We start from the raw sequence: 17,835 nt of genomic DNA on the forward strand, positions 1-17,835 counted from the left end.
TAGCAAAATCCGTCAATAAGCGCACCTAGAGGAGGAACTTTATCACAATAGTTAACATTGTTTAAATCCATTACCAAGCTGATTTTTTAAAGTTGCTTTCTGTTTTGATGGGATTACACTAAAATACAACTAAATACAACCAACTCCCTCTACTATGCCCTCAGCAGAGGCTAAACTCTGCCCTCAGGTAGCTAACTCCCATTGATGGTCAATGGCACCTTTGCATGCATACACCAGGGCAGTGTTAGCCTGTGCCTTTATGTAATGAACAGACTCCATCACTAGGGTCATGCAGATTTTCAGGTTGGTCCCACTATCAGCCATGCACATTCCCCATGTCACAGTGCAAGGTCAAGAGACTGAGAAGTGAAGACAGAGAGCCCGTGGTTTCTGCAGCATTAAAGAAGAAAGAGCAAAATAAAATCCAGTATTTGCTAAATGGAGAACAAAACTGATAGGAAAAGAAGATTTTATTTTCAAGCTTCAAAAGGGGGTATTACAAACAATGGAGAGTAAATAAAAATTTAAAAGCTGGTTTAAAAAGGTAGTGACAGTGTCCCTTTAAGGTAGAAATACGTACTAGGTTTCAAAGGAGCCATAATGGTGTATGCTGAGAATGTGTATTCCCAGTCAGAGCTGTAATTCACAACGTATTTCTGTGCTTTGTAAGTTATTAATAAACAAATACAGCTCTCACCAAAACAGCAGTGAGTGTTGGATAAAAGATATACATTGGCAAGCTATGATTCCTGGTACCACGTATGTGCAGTAAGAGACCAAATAACCATTTTGAACCACAATATTTCATCTGCCTTTTTTTTTTTTGCACAACCCCCTAATAAGCTGTAAACTCCATTTAAAAAAAAATTAAACCTGCAGATTGTAAATTAAGCATCTGAAAACAGCAGCTTCTGAAAACAATCTTTTGCACACCAACAACATTAAAATGTGGTGCAACTTTTTTTTTTAATGTAAATAAATTAACTCCCCGAATGAAACCCTATTTTAAAGCCAAATTCTAAATCCCTAAGAATAGAGAAGAGTTCTAATGGAAGGGATGAAAACCGTACCTGAAGCAGCACTAGTGGGAGCCGTTGTAAGTTTCCGAAAAGGAAATGGGAAAGTCATGATGAAATGCAGTACTTTAATGCTGGTTACTGTCATCACATTGTAACATCCCTAGAAACGCGTCCAAGAAACCTCCAGACAGAAACCAACCCCCAACCGCTGAATGTAACTACAAGAGCTAGATTGTTCTGTCCTCTGTGCTACACAAACCCATTTGAAGTCTATACTGGAGTGAGAGAGAAGAAAAATTACAGAAGAAGGTAACCTCTCTGCTTCTGGCTTTCAAGTCCATAACACTTTGGTACACAAACCATGGCACACTGCTTTGCACTTTGTTCTAATAGGTACAGCGCGATACCTTGAATCGGTAGCACTTGGATCAATTTTTTTTTTTTTAAACAACAACATAGGCCCGTGTCGTGCTATGGCAGTACAACCAAATGCAATACTGAATTGTACAACTGATAGCTCCTACATTCTAACTCATTTCAGAGGACCCTGGACATTGTACAGAAAGTTGACACGAACTGAAATAAGCAGGACTTGAGCTGCCTCAGTTAACCCCCTTAGTGCCAAGTTTTGTTGCTTTGTTGTTTTTTTGTCATTCCCCCTTTCTTTTTAAAAACCCACTTGTTCCACTTGGAGTGGTCCCACCGTCCCTTTGCTTCTGCTCCACTGCCGAGCATGCTCACAGCAGAAGGGCTGTTTAAACATTTTTGTTTGTGAAGCTGCTGGTTAGGCATTTTGCTTCCACGATCACACAAACTGTAACAAGCTTTACAATAAACACTGTGGAGTCCTGAGTTCCGCAGAAACCTGTTTTGGCACAGGCCAAGTTCATAAAGATCAACTTTCCACATTCGCTTCTATCGGATGTGCCCTTCAGACTTTGCCTTCAGCCACTGGAGTCTTTAGCCCCTGTTCACATGTTTCTTTCTCCGCCTCGCTCTCTCCCACGGCTTTGCTGGCCTCCTGCACAACGGCAAGTAAACCACGCATGGTTAGTTGAGACACAAGCAGTAAAGACAAAGGGAACCCAAGGGTCCTCCCATGCGTTCGTGAGGACAGACAATTCCTGCAAACACATTGTAAAGGATGTCTCTTCCTAATCTCAGGTTTGCCTATGGCGTAGCAGTGGTAGTCATAAAGCGCGCACCAACTGGGAACGTGTACCTTCTTGGCTCGGAGAGTTAGTACATCATATGCAGATTACACTCCACTCCTCTTGGCTAAGCGAGATTAGGTACATTATAGAAAGCACTGGATTAGCACTTCTGCAACTAATTCACAGGAACGGGGTGTTGTATGATTCACCCCTCCTCTGTGGACATTTGGTCCCATCACTGAGAACTCTTACCAAAGTGGGTGTTTGGGGACATGGGGGAGCAGAAGAGGGAAACAAGGTAAAACTTTCAGGATAGACTACATGGCATTATGGATGGAGCTACAGCGAATGCTCAGATACCTGGGGCCAACACTACAGAAACAGGAGAACATTATTCCTGGGAGAGCAACTCAACTGGCTATGCTGAATGTGACACAAAGAGGAAGTTAATAGCCCTGAGTATTCATTGATCCTTACGTAGCAATGTCTGGCAGAGTTAATTATTTGGCAGGGTTCTTTATTTATTTATCAGGCATTAGTTCTGAAGATAATGCTGTAAAGAATTTATACAAATTGGTTTCATAGTTCATGTATTCCCTTCTGCTAGAGTAGTGTGTGCATCAGGTACTTGTTTGTTTAGGTGACTCAGCCTGTTGTTGTAAGAAAGAGAATCTATATTATAGATGGAGGAAATGGGGTCTTGTGTGGCAAGACACATGCTTGATATCCAGTGGATTTCCACTACCAACTCCTATCAGACATTTCAGGCCTAGCAATAGGACTGAATGACACCTTCAGTCCAGCACAGGTCAGCAGTGACCAGAGGCATGTCACCAAACAGCTGTCAGATGGAAATAATAAAATTGAGTCTTGGTCCCTGGAAAAGGTTCACATTGCAAATACACTTAATAACAACTGATTCCTGTGATATCAGCCTCAGCTGTAGAGAGACTAAGACTGGACCATCAAAAAAATACACAGACTCTCTTTCCATAGGGTTGGTCCCTCCAGGTAATGGGTCAAACACCCCTTCATGCTCTATCTGTTAGAAAAATACAATCTGCAGTTCTGTTAATCTGGTCCCCTTCGCCATCACAAAGTCCACTTAACTTGTGTCAGCTGTCAAGTCATAATGGATGCGCTCCAAGCGTTAACCCAATACAAACCTTTGCATCTCTCTCTGCAAACTTCTTGAACATGTTGGCATAGATCCTCCGGTCACGCTCATTGTGCTCCTTCGTCTTCTTCTGGCAGACTGTGATCTGAGACTTGGCAGCTTTGTTCTGCGGGTTTACTTCCAGTACTTTTTGAAAGTCACATTTTGCCAATTCAAATTCGTTCATTAGTAGTCTGGCTTCACCTCTCCTATACAACCCCTTCTCGTTGACTTGATCCAGTCCTAATGCCTGTGAAGAGACATTTCCACATTAATGCTGGATGCCATCCTAAGCTTTGCTAGTTACCCTGGGGTTTCCCTTTACTGTACTCCAGTTAACACAAGCAAGGACTGTGCTGGAGGAAATGACTTTAGAAAATATGCACCAGGTACAATTTATAAAAGATGCAGATGGCCACAGGCATCATCAGGTATTTTTTGGCAGAACAGTCTGCCACTGAAAGGCACATAGAAGAATTCCATTACCTAGCTGTTAGGGTGCGCAACAACAAAAATGGTCGCATGCTACTCTGTGGTGAGATGGAGTGCTTCATTCTGATCTCACACCAGTCTAACTCCACTGACTTCGCTGAAGTTACTCCAACTAAGATCAGATTAAAGGGATAAATACTTCCACCACAATTCAAAACCTAAGCCCATAAAATGAGACATGCTGTAAGATACCCCTGTCATAAACAGATAGTTAAGGGTTAATGCCTCTTTTACCTGTAAACGGTTAAGAAACTCAGTAAACCTGGCTGACACCTGACCAGAGGACCAATAAGGGGACAAGATACTTTCAAATCTTGGTGGAGGGAAGTCTTTGTGCTCTTTGTTTTGGGTGTTGTTAGTTCTTGGGACTAAGAGGGACCAGACGTCAATCCAGGCTCTCCAAATCTTTCTGAATCAGTCTCTCATGTTTCAAAATTGTAAGTAACAGCCACGCAAGGCGCATTAGTTTTATTTTTGTTTTCTTAACTTGTAAATGTCCCTTTTTTACCTCTGCTTGCTGTAACTTTGAACCTAAGGCTACAAGGGGTTTCTCTGGGCTATATGAATCAGAGTACCCTGTAAAGTATTTTCCATCCTGATTTTACAGAGATGATTTTTTTACTTTTCTTTCTTTAATTAAAAGCTTTCTTTTTAAAAACCTGATTGATTTTTCCCTGTTTTAAGATCCAAGGGGATTGGATCTGGATTAATTGGGGATTGGTGAGGGGAAAGAAGGGGAGATGGTTAATTTCTCCTTGTTTTAAGATCCAAGGGGTTTGGATCTGTGTTCACCAGGGAATTGGTGAAGCCTCTCAAGCCTGCCCAGGGAGGGGAAGGTTTTGGGGGGGACATGAAGTGATCCAGACACTGAAATTTCTGGATGGTGGCAGAGTTACCAGATCTAAGCTAGTAATTAAGCTTAGAAGTGTCCATGCAGGTCCCCACATTTGTACCCTAAAGTTGAGAGTGGGGAAGAAACCTTGACAACCCCAATAATGTTGAGGTCACGCAGTCACCTGAGCGCTCCTTGTTCTGGGGTCCTAAATGCTCTGCTAATGTGAATGTGTCTCTCTTTCAGAGGCATTGCAAGTTGTAAAGCCTCATCAAGCATGACGCAATCGGAATGGCAGGAAGGCTTGAAATCTCTACAGTGCTCCTAACTTGTCTACAGAAAATGGCACTGGCCTCCAGTAGTGGTTCAAAATCCATATAAATATACTGTAGTTGATTAATATTATAATTGCTCCTCTCTCTCCCCCCGAAAAGTAACATAGTCAGTGGGAGACAAACCCACAAATGCAAGAATTCATGGGTAAGTACCAAACCCAAGCCCAGAGGAACACACATGGACAACAGTAAAGTGAAACTCTCAGAACCCACTAAAGTTTAATCCTTAGCAGTGTCTGCTTTTTCACAAGTTTGTTTCACTGCTGTAAGCCCCTTCCTGAGGCAGCTGCATTACTTTCTCTCCTTTTTTAAAAATTATCTTCAGTTGACTTATACTTAAGAACATAAGAACGGCCAGACTGGGTCAGACCAAAGGTCCATCAAGCCTAGTATCCTGTCTGCCAACAGTGGATAGTGGCAGGTGCCCCAGAGGGAGTGAACCTAACAGGTAATGATCAAGTGATCTGTCTCCTTCCGTCTATCTCCATCCTCTGACAAATAGAGGCTAGGGACACCTGGCTAATTGCCATTAATGGACTTAACCACCATGAATTTATCTAGTTTCTTTAAACCCTGTAATAGTCCTAGCCTTCACAACCTCCTCAGGCAAGGAGTTCCACAGGTTGACTGTGCGCGTATAGAAGACGAACTTCCTTTATTTATTTTAAACCTGCTGCCCATTGATTTCATTTGGTGGCCCTAGTTCTTATATTATGGACAAGTAAATAACTTTTCCTTATCAGTTTCTCAACCACTCATGATTTTATATTCCTATCGTATCCCCCTTAGTCTCCTCTTTCCAACTTATTTGGTGTGACAGAGAAAGATTGAGAGGGGACATGATAGCAGTTTTCAGGTATCTAAAAGGTTGTCATCAGGAGGAGGGAGAAAACTTGTTCATCTTAGCCTCTAAGGATAGAACAAGAAGCAATGGGCTTAAACTGCAGCAAGGGAGGTTTAGGTTGGACATTAGGAAAAACTTCCTGTCGGGGTGTTTAAACACTGGAACAAATTGCCTAGGGAGGTTGTGGAATCTCCATCTCCGGAGATATTTAAGAATAGATTAGATAAATGTCTATCAGGGATGGTCTAAACAGTATTTGGTCCTGCCATGAGTGCAGAGGACTGGACTTGATGACCTCTCGAGGTCCCTTTCAGTCCTAGAATATATGAATCTATGAATCTCTTCTAGAATTCCCTATGACAAGATCCTCATCTTTCATATTATTATCTATTACACACACACACACACGCACCCCTATGCCTACCCCAAGACAGAATTTGGCCCATTGGTAATTGTGAGTAACTGCATTATTAGTTCATGGAAAGAATGTAAGACTCATTTAGAAAAGCTTTGTTGAACAGATGTACCATGACTCATGATTACACGCAGAAGCTGATATTTAAAGGTTTCAACTTTATTTTTTTCCAGTTAAAATGACTAACTTATACTACAGATCAAGTTTGCAAGAATCCTAACCACCAAACTCTAAGACAAAATTTAGACACAAGTTTAAGCTAAGTTAAGTTTAAGTTAAAAACTTAGCACAAGACAAAACTTTCAACGCTCTAGCTTCTAGTTTACACAAACTCCTTTATTGCTGCCTACATGCCCAATATGGTTACATGTCTGCTGACATTCCAAAAGGCTGTTGGTACACCGAAGAATGTCACTTATGCACAGGTCAGCACCTGGGGGCTAGATTCAAATTAGCTGTGTGTGAGTAGAACCCCACTGAAGTCATTGGAGTCTATCCACATGGATCCAGCTGCAGGATCTGGCCCTAGAAGTCATACCTTCTGGCTCCAAATTTCAGACAAATACACTTTTTAAAAAGACCAAAGGGCTAAATTTTGAACGCCTGAAGATCAGGGGGACCACCTCCCCCCCATCTGAAATGCTTTTCCCCACCCAACCGATCTGTACCAGGCAGTTCCTTGGGATGAATCAGTTCCTGAACTAATTCTGTGAAGCATTTCATTTTAACAAAGTTTGCATGAAAGACACTGTTCAAAATAAAATTATACCAGCATTACAAAGCATCTTAGTAGAAATGAAATTGTGTCCCTTTAAAATCTTTGGGACCAAAACTCCCCTAGACAAGAACACATAATTCCCTCACTAGGGTTAACAAGATATGCAGCAGAGATCAAGAGATCACCACTCCTAGCGCATGCAGCAATTTATTTTTAAGCAATTTTTAGAAGTGTTTGTAGTTAAGTAAGAGAAATAATCAAATGTCTGAAATTGACCTAGTTCAGATGCTTGTATGTTCCTGAAACTTAACAGATTGGTTTCAACTTACTTTAACTTCTCTATCCACAAAGAGCACTAGACCCTTTTTTTTCTTTTTAAAGACACACTGAGATTCTACAAAAACAAGTCTATACTGTCCAAGTGCCATGATGAAAAAGTACATTAGAACAGCCCCAGCAAGAGTAGCACAACACTCTGCTAGTATTTTTCATCTTTTAACAAATTTAACTTCAGTTTAATGATCTATAACAACATTGCTAGACAGGGCCAGGCTCGGCAAGAAGGATTTGTTTGGCTCTACTTTACACCCGTCCAGTGATACAGGCACTTTGATATGAATAGGTTGATTCGTATGCAAGTTGTACAAAGGGATGGATTACTGTAACTATTTTCTGATGTCTTCAACTTTCGTTGTTAAATGACTACCAGCAGAATACTGTTTCAAGAACAGAATACATACAAGAGTAATCTCATTTAATCCCAGCACTGGGATTTTGATGTATATTTGCTAACCTATAAGGTTATTAATACTGCAAGTCGACAGAACATTTCAATTACTTGTTTTCCTGATTACAAGATAGGCTGGTCATCCTAAACGTACGAAGGCTGGCATGTTATCAGTAAAACAGATACAAAGTGCAGTTAGTTGGGCTGAGGCTATTTAGGAATTAGACACTAATCAACTTCTGAATATTTGAGAAGCCAAATTTGCTCTTACTTCACATTTTAATTGAGAAGATTCTTCTTTGATGCCAGCCCTCATTTTGTTCGATGCTGCTTTTAATTTGGTTTGAGTTGTAATGTGTCCAAGACCACTCTGTGCATAACTTTGTACAGAGGTGCTACCACTTTACCCCTCCAAAAAAGTTACATTCAGAAAACCTTAAGTTTCAGTTCTAAGCCTACCAGAGAGGAGACTAAACTTACACTGAGGTTTGGAAGTTGCTTCTGGAATGTAGAGAAATTCAGTGTTAAGAGAAGAGGAGAAAGACAGGAGAGGTAGTGATCAGAAAAACAATCTATTCTAGCCAGGTGTACCTTTACCTTATCGCAGCACTCAACAGCTTTGATGTACTCCCGCAGCTTCAGGTAGCACATGGCCAAGTTGAGGAAGGCTGCCAGCAAGAAGGATTCAGCTTCTTTAGATTCCCTTTCTGATAAGCCATACTCCATCTCTAACCAGGACACGATTTTCCCATACTGAATCACTGCCTGCATGTACTTGCCTTCCTGGGATGAAGGGAAGACAAGGCTAAAGGATTGTTATTTGGCAAACTGAAGCGGATGTGCTTCTGGAACAGTTTTAAAAGACAGTTTAACAATCTGAATCACCTTGAGTCTTTTAAAATTAAAAACAAGGGGGTTGATTTTCAGAGGTGCCGTGCACTCACAACTCCAGAGGAAGTTAATGGAAGCTGCAATGCTCAGCACCTCTGCAAAGTCAGGCCCTGTTTTCTACTCCCCACTCCCATGAGTGCTAGGAGGAATGCCCACACATCCCACCGTCCTAGGCTTTCACCTGCCTGAGGAAATGAACTCAGCATTAGCCTGGTCCAAGTGGGAGACAGTGCTTCTCTCCTGTCCTTCCCTTTCAACGGCCATCTCTCTCTTTTCAGGGTTCCAAGGAGACACTCCCCTTGAAGCTAGGAGGGCAGGATGCAAGCCAACACCACCTGATAGGATGCCCGCTGTGGGAGTAGAAAAAAATTATGCCCTTTCCCCTGCTGGACAGGCAAAACTAGAGTAAATAAATATGGAGATATACCTATCTCAGAACTGGAAGGGATCCTGAAAGGTCATTGAGTCCAGCCCCCTGCCTTCACTAGCAGAATCAGGTACTGATTTTGCCCCAGATGGCCCCCTCAAGGATTGAGCTCACAAACCTGGGTTTAGCAGGCCAATGCTCAAACCACTGAGTTATCCCTCCCCCCAGTACAGTTTCCAGGGACCCAAAAGATGGGTGTCCCATAGTTCTCATGAGAGATATACTGAACAGGGAACTGCTTATTCAGAACCCCGCTGTGACACAGGGGGAGAAGGACCAATGGTGTTCATCCAGTTTCAGAAATTAAACAGAGCGTCACAGCTGAAAGTGGAAGGCTGAAAGGCAAGGATATGAATATCTTCATTAACTCAAATACAAATCCATCAAAACAGCCAACTACATTTAAACAATATGACTTGTAAAAGATAAAAGATGCTGATATCTCTTGACAGAGCAAAGTCTGGAGACTAAAACATCTTCTCCCAACCCGCTGTAACCTTGATGGAAGCAATCTGATTTTCAAGGTCAGCTATATTTTGATGTTTCCCTGAATTCAAATAATTTCATTTTACTTACAAATGCGTGTATCTTCCTTTCAATAAAGCTCTCTACTATTATTAGGAGCTATTGGAATTGTCATACCAGATAAAGCCAATATCCTGCATGGCACAGTGGCCAGTACCAGATGCTTCAGAGCAAGGGGTGAGAAACCACACAGCAGACCATTTAGAATAACTAACCTACACAGGAATTTTCTTGGCAATTCCTCTCAGTGTTGAGGTTATATCCCGAAGCAGGAGGGTTTATAGCCCCATAAATTGTATTTGGCATAATGTAATTGTGGTTATTCTCACTAGTCATATAAATACCCAATCCTTTTTTTGAATCTTGCTAAACTCTTGACCTTAATATCCTATGGCAATGAGTTCCACAGATTAAATTTGCACTGTGTAAATAAGCATTAGCTGCATGAAGTTTGGCAGTCATAAGGCTATTCCATACAGCGCCCAAAAAGGCAGCCAGTAGGATTAAATGAAGAAACCTTTTCTTAGCAGTACCTCCTTATTCAGTAGGAACCATCTATCAGGCAAGAACAGTCCAATGCCAAACTGCTGTCCTACACTGCAGATCCTTCCTCAGGCTTCTATGCCACGCCAAGCTGGGAAGGTCAAGTTTGCAATAGACCATATTGGTCATCTGAAGAGGAGGGTAAGCAAGAGAGGGGCAATATTTGCCTTGCTTAGGGCTAAAACTCTTTGGGAGGGACAAACTGCGACACTTTATGCCTGTTCAATGACGTTTTAGAGCTTGTCTACACAGGAAAGTTAGCGTGCAGCAAGCTCGCGTGTGAATGTACAGCACACCGGCTACTTCGCATTAATTCCCCAAGTGAACACTCTTACTGCACACTAAAAGTACCCTCAGGCAGTTTAGCTTATTACACTTTAAAGCTAAACCACATAAAAGGCACCTTCAGGGTGCTATGAGTGTGCAGTTTAGCGAGCAGTAGCTAGCACACTGTAAAGTCAAACTCCAGCTTGCTGTACAGTAATTTCCCATGCTGACAAGCCCTTTAATTATTTCTCTGAAGGGTCCACCAGCAATTTAAGAAAATGTTAGACTGGAAGCCCAGTTTCATATCTTGGCGACCCAGTTTCTACTAAGTCTTTACAAACCTTGAAATACACTGTCCCTTTCTCTTTGACAATGGCAGCCTGCTCAAGTTTCTCTTTGGTGTCCATCTCCCAGGATTCTTTGGCCTGTGTGCAAACATTTATAATAATTGTTAGAAGATGAGACAGGAAACAATATCAGCTGGAGTTCCTGACTTCTAGGATGGCTCCTCATCCCAACTTGTTTGTCATGTTGTTGTAGCCGTGTTGGTCCCAGGATACTAGATAGACGAGGTGGGGGAGGTAATATCTTTTATTTACCAACTTCTGGTGATAAAATAGACAAACTTTCGATCTACTTACGTAGGAGATCTGAAGATCTCTGTGTAGCTTGAAAACTTGTCTTTTACCAACAGAATAAAATAAAAGGTATCACTCCACCCACCTCACTTCTCCTTATCCCAACAACAGAAACTGACTTCTAGAAACCCAGATTTCAAGACATGCTGGCTCCAAGCCACACTGCTATTACCAATTCTTTGCCATGCCAATGCTCACTCATTATCTGAAGGAGTTTGTTCTCTGGTGTCAGGAGGAAGCCACTTTGCCCATTGGAGGCAGTTGGGAGGAGTTCATCACAAGAGCAAGTATGGGTCTATAGTCACAAATAAATCCTTGATCTGCCCACCAGATCCATTCAGCTTTAGGAATTGAAAAGGCAATAAAGTCAAAATGAGCAGCCAGGACGGTAACCTGAGACTCAAGTCCTTGATGTCAAGTGGCCAGAGCTGTCTAGGATTTCTCCTTGACTGGCTGGGCTCGTCAGTGCTGCATGTTAAAGAAAGCCATTCTGTGCCTAAGATCAGTTAAGAGGACACTTGTTTAACAAGACTGGTCCATTCAAACCCCACGTGCTCCAAAACCCCATTCAAAACAACACACCAGCCAGCATCGGAGGGGTAGGTAAAGTATCTCCATAGGGAGAAGGGAAATTCTGTCCTCTCTCCTGTTAAGAGATGGGGGACGGAAGCCAGGCACAGATGCCTTCCTCCCACAAACATGCCCCGGGACAGAGCCTGGCAGCATCTGCTCCGCCCCATGTACATCTTGTTCTTCATTAACACTGTACAAACATGGGCACATTTTCCAGCCTCCCGAAGAGGGCACAGCTTGTTCAGCAGCCCAGCCCTGCCCTCCTTTCAGAGCACTTTGGCAGGACATGAACTTTTTTGTCTGCAGCCCAGTAAAAAAAAAACCAAAAAGTACAAAGAGAACAGGCCTAGGAACAAATAAAGGAACAAGCCTTGAACCGCATCCAAAAAAATAAAACAAACCAACATAGGAGAACAAATTTAAGAACACCAAGATCTTTGTTGCTGTAACTGCTTTACCAGGGCTGCATTACAGCCACACCAAAGACAAAGTGTGAAACGCTTTCAATGCAGAACGGCTTCCAGTAGGTCTTGAAAGAGTGTGTGTGTGTGTGTGTGTGTGTGTGTGTGTGTGTGTGTGTGTGTGTGTGTGTGTGTGTGTGTGTGTGTGTGTGTGTGTGTGGTGTGTGTGTGTGTGTGTGTGTGTGTGTGTAGAGAAATTCTATTCTCACCTTTTCAAAGCTTTTCAGTGTAACTTCATACACAAGCTCAGCATTTGCCTCGACGCCAAATTTAGGCTTCCCTGCCTCGCCAAACCCATATCTGAAACACAGCATAAAAATAAAGCGTCAGAGGAAAGGGTGTGTGATTAGGCACTTCATTCAATATTCTGATTACTCGTGCACGCATGGAGGTACCAGTGGGGAGCTAAACACCAGACCCTAGAGACAAGCCAGATGTTGAATAGGAAACTGTGCCAAGTTTCTCGTCAGTGGCAATGTTGTTTTTAGAAACAGGACTGAATTCAACCCTATTCCCCTGGCATTCAGATGGGATGCATCACCCATGCTCTTAGGATTTATTAACCCCACCTGGTCTGCAGCTCTGTTGTTCTTCAGTTCATTGTCTATTTCCATTTTCTTTCAATATCACCCTTCTAGGGTAGTGCTCTTTTCCCTGTGCCTCTGAAAGGCAGGCAATCCGTATGTAGGCACCTGACCCTGCAAACCAGAATTGGACGTTTTGGCCTAAATTTATCTTGGTAACTGGATGCCATTCCAACCCTCTCCCAGTGTTTAAAACATGTCAGGATAGGATGACTTTATTCTGTAAGAGCAAAATGAAGATATCTTAGATCACAGGATGCTTTGGGTGCATGTGGATATTCCTATTGTCAACCACCAGGCATGTGATTTTGGTCTATGTAATATGCGGAAGCTATAAGGCTGCACAAAAACAAGCAATGGATTGCACTGATAGTGATGGGTGCATTTCCTTTAATAGTTCAGATACAAATACCTGAACAAGAGCACTCGCTCACAACTCAACTCTCCTTAATCCTGTGTTTGTGACAGATTTTATTAATATTATGAACAAAGCCAAATTAGATGCCATTATCTATTCCATAGACAGAGTTTCGCACAGGTACAACAATGCTCTTGTGAAACTTTCCAGAAATGGAAAATATCAGTTTACAAGTCTGAGTGGCTCCTAGGAGATTGAAGGGGTGGGCATTTGTAGAGAACATCCTTGGAAAAAAACATCTCCTTTTCAGTAACAGCCTGCTACTGAGATTGTCTGCAAGATGTTCAGACAGATACTGCTCACCCAGAGCTAGGAGTTTCTTACCGTGGTGCAAGGTACAAGATACAGTATTCTTCTCTCTGCATTTTTTCTAGAGCTTTGTCGATTCCAATTGGAATGTCATGGTCTTCCCCTTCTCCAACAATGAACGTCACATCTCTGCAGTCAAACATTCTGCTACCATAAAATCCTTCCAGGTGGACTGCAGGGAAACAAAACACAGTAAGAGATGCAAGGAAGGCACACAAAATTGCCAGAAAAGTTTCACTGGGCCGACAGAGTTGCACAAAAGTTTCACTGGGCCGACAGAGTTGCTAGCACTGTTACAGCACTGTTATCCAACACAGCAAATCGGTTTCCAGTACGGAGTGCTCTAAATTACTCCCTGCATTTGGGAAGTAAGGCAGTCTTAAGGATCTAGAAGTGCAGTTTGTCTCTGGACATCTGGGTTCTACCAGGTTGAGAAAACTAGTCTGATGGTCTTGAACTAATTCCCATTTGTGATTATTGCCTAAACTCCACCTGCAATCTTTGATCAGACTGATAACTGAGGGGATACTACAGAACAGTGTGGGGAAGCCAACCAGTCAGTCTGTGCAGCACTTGGCGGTACACCGATGATTAGCCCGTCATGTGGGGGTCCGGGGGAAGGACCTGAAAACTAGTATTGGAGAGCACTGTATTTGAATCTCTGACCATGCACCTTCTGTCCAAGGTTAGGACATCAGATAAGCACGATGACTAACACATCCTCTTGTCCTAAACTATAGTGGACAAACTCCTCGAATCTGAAATAGACACAGCCCCTTGCATTGCAATTACAACTCCTCTGCATAGTGCTATAAGCTTGCCCTATACTTTACACAGCTAAGACCAAGTCCCCTGCCCTTAAGAGTTTCAAGTACAAGGTTAACATTTTGTAATCTTCAGGGAATAACCCAGCTCTATTTTGAGACAGAGACAAATACAGTCTCAGGTACGTAGCTTCTGGCTACAGGTAAGAAAAATCCTGTCTATAGCATCCATGTTTGTCTACACATAAAGTGAAACCTCTTGTAAGCAACAACCAAATTGTCTTTAAAAGTTTACTGCCTACCCCCAGGGCAGTCTCAAACAGTTACCACAATGCCGCTAAAAATCTCGGTGATTACTTAAAGTGGTGACTTAAGACAAGTGGGTGCCTACTAGTGGTCAGGGACTTTGTGTAAGCGTCACTACAATCTGGGAAAAGAAGGGTTTTCGTTCTTTTGCAATATAAAGTTTAAAATTAGTTCTTGTGAAAATACCTTTAACATTTGGAGGAAAAGCTGTCCCTCACCCACGGTTGAACAGAATGTGACAGACTGAATCTGTAGACTATGGAAAAAGCATGAACTCCCTGCTTGTTTAAGATTCATGTACTCTGTGCTCTCAAAGTGGTACCAATACCCACAACATCTCCTGTATGTTTAAATAAAAGTTACTAAGAATCGTAAAGTCTGGACACTCCAAGAACCACAGTAATTTAGACTGGGTTTCAGCTTGCAAATTCTCAACAATGAGAAGTGTATTCATACTATTGTGCCTAGTCACTACAGCGAGGGGTGCTTTAGAACCGTTCAGGGATATATTCCTTTATTCTGTCTTCATGTAGCACACAGCCTGCAGTGAGATATGCAACGCAGCAGTTCACTTTCCTTGGGTTTTGGAAGATTCATCTCCTCCCTGCTTATGCAAAATCTAGCCAGCTACTGACCATGTGGCCCAGACTTCTGGTGGTGAGGAGGTTCAACATTCCTCTCTCCCCTGACCACAAGCACTACAAAGCAAGGCAATGGGAAAGTAACTGAAGGCGTATTTTCCTTTAACCCCACCATCCTTAGTCAGATACGAGTTCTCTTGAAGTCAACAGGACCCTGGCCTGAGTAAGGAAACTGACTTACAGCCTGAGGCTGCAGGTATAATTCCTGTTCATTGCTAACTGGTGCTCAGATACTCACTTTTTAAAAACTATTGATTTAGGCAGTTTTAACAGGTTTATAAATCCTTTACTTGTAAATATCAGACAAAACCATCATTATAACACTGATGTTCTGTGTAGGGAAACATACACAAATGTTAGCATCAGGTCTCTCTATCCAATAGGCGTAGAGTGTACCATACTAAAGCACCCGTCTTCACACGACCCACACATTTACCAAATCAGGTGTGTCTAACCAATGTTAACATTCAAAGAAGTTGGACAGGTGTGCTTTTTTCTGAGGTGGGGGGAGGCAGGGAAATGTAACTGGTGCGTCAAATTTTTCCATAACCGCTTCCCACTTTTTTTAGCCATTCCTCCTTGGCTGGACTATTTTTCTTTTTCTAGTGAGAGGCTATCAGTAGCCTAGCAGATGAGAGAGTAATTCTCCATTTCCTTTCATGGGACCATTTTTGCTAGGAAGCCCCAGGAGGTTTGTAATAAATACCCAAGTTACAAACTATCCCAATGCTCTCAAGACTGGACATGGCCACCATATATTCATAGAATGTCCTCTCTCACCACAATTCCCCGCCATGCTTATCCCCATTCAGTCATGTATACGTATATTTTTAAGCTGACTGGTATAAGATGCCACTGAAGCAGAACCTTAAAGAAATGTTCTTTCATCATGCTACAGACTGAGGTTGCTTGTCCCCTTTTCCAAATCAAATCCCATTCCTCTGGGATAATCCGTCTATCCAGATGCTCTTTTTTTTTTTTTCTGTGCACTTAGGATAAGTTGTCAGCAAAGATTGATATAATCCATTATAATTTTTTGTTTAATTGACCAGTCACCATCACATCTATTAAAAGTGAACTTTCTAGGAAAGTTGTTTCATACAGAAAGCTGAGAAACACAATGCCTAACTGGAATGTAGTGGTACCATGTGAGAGTGAGCCAGTTAAAGTTAGTTTTGATCTTTAAATAGGTTAGAAAAGTGTCTTTACCTAATATCTGACCAACCGTATCTATTCCATGGCCTTCCCAATCTTTAAAACTCTCTGGTTCTATTCACATATTTCTAATGATCCTAAATCAGCAACATACTCGGCTGGTGTGCCCCGCAGGTGCTGTCGCACCAGCTCAGATGTTTCCCGTATGGGCAATAGATTTATACATTTTATTAAAGTTAATCATAAAAAATTATATAGTACACAGGTTAAGAAAAAGAGTGTCTGTACATCTGGGTATAGTGCTTAGATTATCCACAAATACAAAGTTTGTTTTTAAAGTCGTAAGATACATATAGTGCATAATCAGCAATAACCCAAATGTAAGTGAATAATTTAAGAATACAGTTTAGATATTAGCATCCAAGTATTCGTGTACATCACTCATGAAAAAAGTTATACAGAGAGTTGGTTGTGGAAAGCAAATATGGCAATGAGTGAAGATTGTCCCTCAGTAATTGAGAATTTAGGGTAGGTTGTTCATTTAGAAAATACAATCCACGAGGAAAGTTACTACAAGTGGTAAGGAACAGAGAAATGATATCAAACTAAAATGTGCTCCAGGACAACCTGAAGGAGAATCCATTTCAGTGTCAGAAGTCGATAAAACGGACACATAAGAGTAACATAATGCTACTGATCTCTCTTGTAGAGAGCTGGCAAACCTCTGTCATGCAGAGGTTATCTTCCTTTGTGCCCTGTCTGGCGGGAACCACCCCAGTTCAGCACACAGCAGTTAAACAGCTTTCTGATGAGACAGATCACTCTCTATTGCTATATCTGCACTGTTGTGTGATTTTGGGAAATTCTAGCCCACAACATGGATGACTAATCCAGTTTCCATTTAATCACAATTAGCGGCGCTTGGAACTTTTACAAAATGCAATCACTAGAGAGAGACACGTGCATCTTTACCAGCTTAACAAAGCCACATCTTAGCATTGATGCTGCACCTGGAATACTGCAGAGAAGGACAGGGATTGTGATGATGCTCTGCAGTTGCCCAACAGCCTCGGGACATGTCTTGCATTGGGCATCTATAATTAACAACTAGAACAGCAGGCCAGTACGTGGCTGGCCAGTCACTGAACTAGAAAGCACAATGTGACAAGTTCTGTGCAATTGGTAACAGAGATCCTCTGACAATAGGGTCAAGACGCTCCAAGGGGAGAACGTCAGGTTGAACCTTTCCCAAAATGAGCAGCTGAACCAACTGATGGCAAGCTGTATTTTATCAACATTTGCAGTGTTCTGAACTGGAGGGTCATTATGAGATATGTACATAGACTGTGGTTATGAATTTATGTATTTGTGCACATACAAAACTCTACACAGAATCTGTGTTGCAACATTTCGCTACCCCTTGCAGCAGGGCTGGAAGCAGTTAAGTGGAGAGGAGCAGCTCCCAAACCAGGCGTTTACACAAACCCAATTCCAAGAAATGACTGATTGTGCAGCCTAGGAAAGGACAATGGTGGACCATTAGGAGTTAACCAGAAGACACTGAGACATCCTCAGCTATCAAGTCAAGAGGGAATTTCATCTACTCTGAATAAACAAGGAAACATGGACAGAGCGAGAGAA

General features: G+C 42.1%; 1 protein-coding gene across 1 annotated transcript in view; it reads right to left on the reverse strand.

Annotated features, from left to right (window-relative positions):
• Window positions 1-452: 452 nt before the first annotated feature.
• Window positions 453-17,835, reverse strand: part of FKBP5 (FKBP prolyl isomerase 5) — a 56,725-nt gene continuing 39,342 nt past the window's right edge. Inside the window, exons 6-11 of the mRNA XM_075064940.1 lie at window positions 13,344-13,500; window positions 12,227-12,317; window positions 10,687-10,770; window positions 8,290-8,475; window positions 3,340-3,579; window positions 453-2,040 (exon numbers count right to left, since the gene is read on the reverse strand). Coding sequence (XP_074921041.1) covers window positions 1,951-2,040; window positions 3,340-3,579; window positions 8,290-8,475; window positions 10,687-10,770; window positions 12,227-12,317; window positions 13,344-13,500 — 848 coding nt within the window. The 3' untranslated portion in view covers window positions 453-1,950. The remainder of the gene's footprint in view (window positions 2,041-3,339; window positions 3,580-8,289; window positions 8,476-10,686; window positions 10,771-12,226; window positions 12,318-13,343; window positions 13,501-17,835) is intronic.

Source organism: Chelonoidis abingdonii, chromosome 4 (assembly GCF_003597395.2).
Source record: "Chelonoidis abingdonii isolate Lonesome George chromosome 4, CheloAbing_2.0, whole genome shotgun sequence".
Taxonomy (NCBI): domain Eukaryota; kingdom Metazoa; phylum Chordata; order Testudines; family Testudinidae; genus Chelonoidis; species Chelonoidis abingdonii.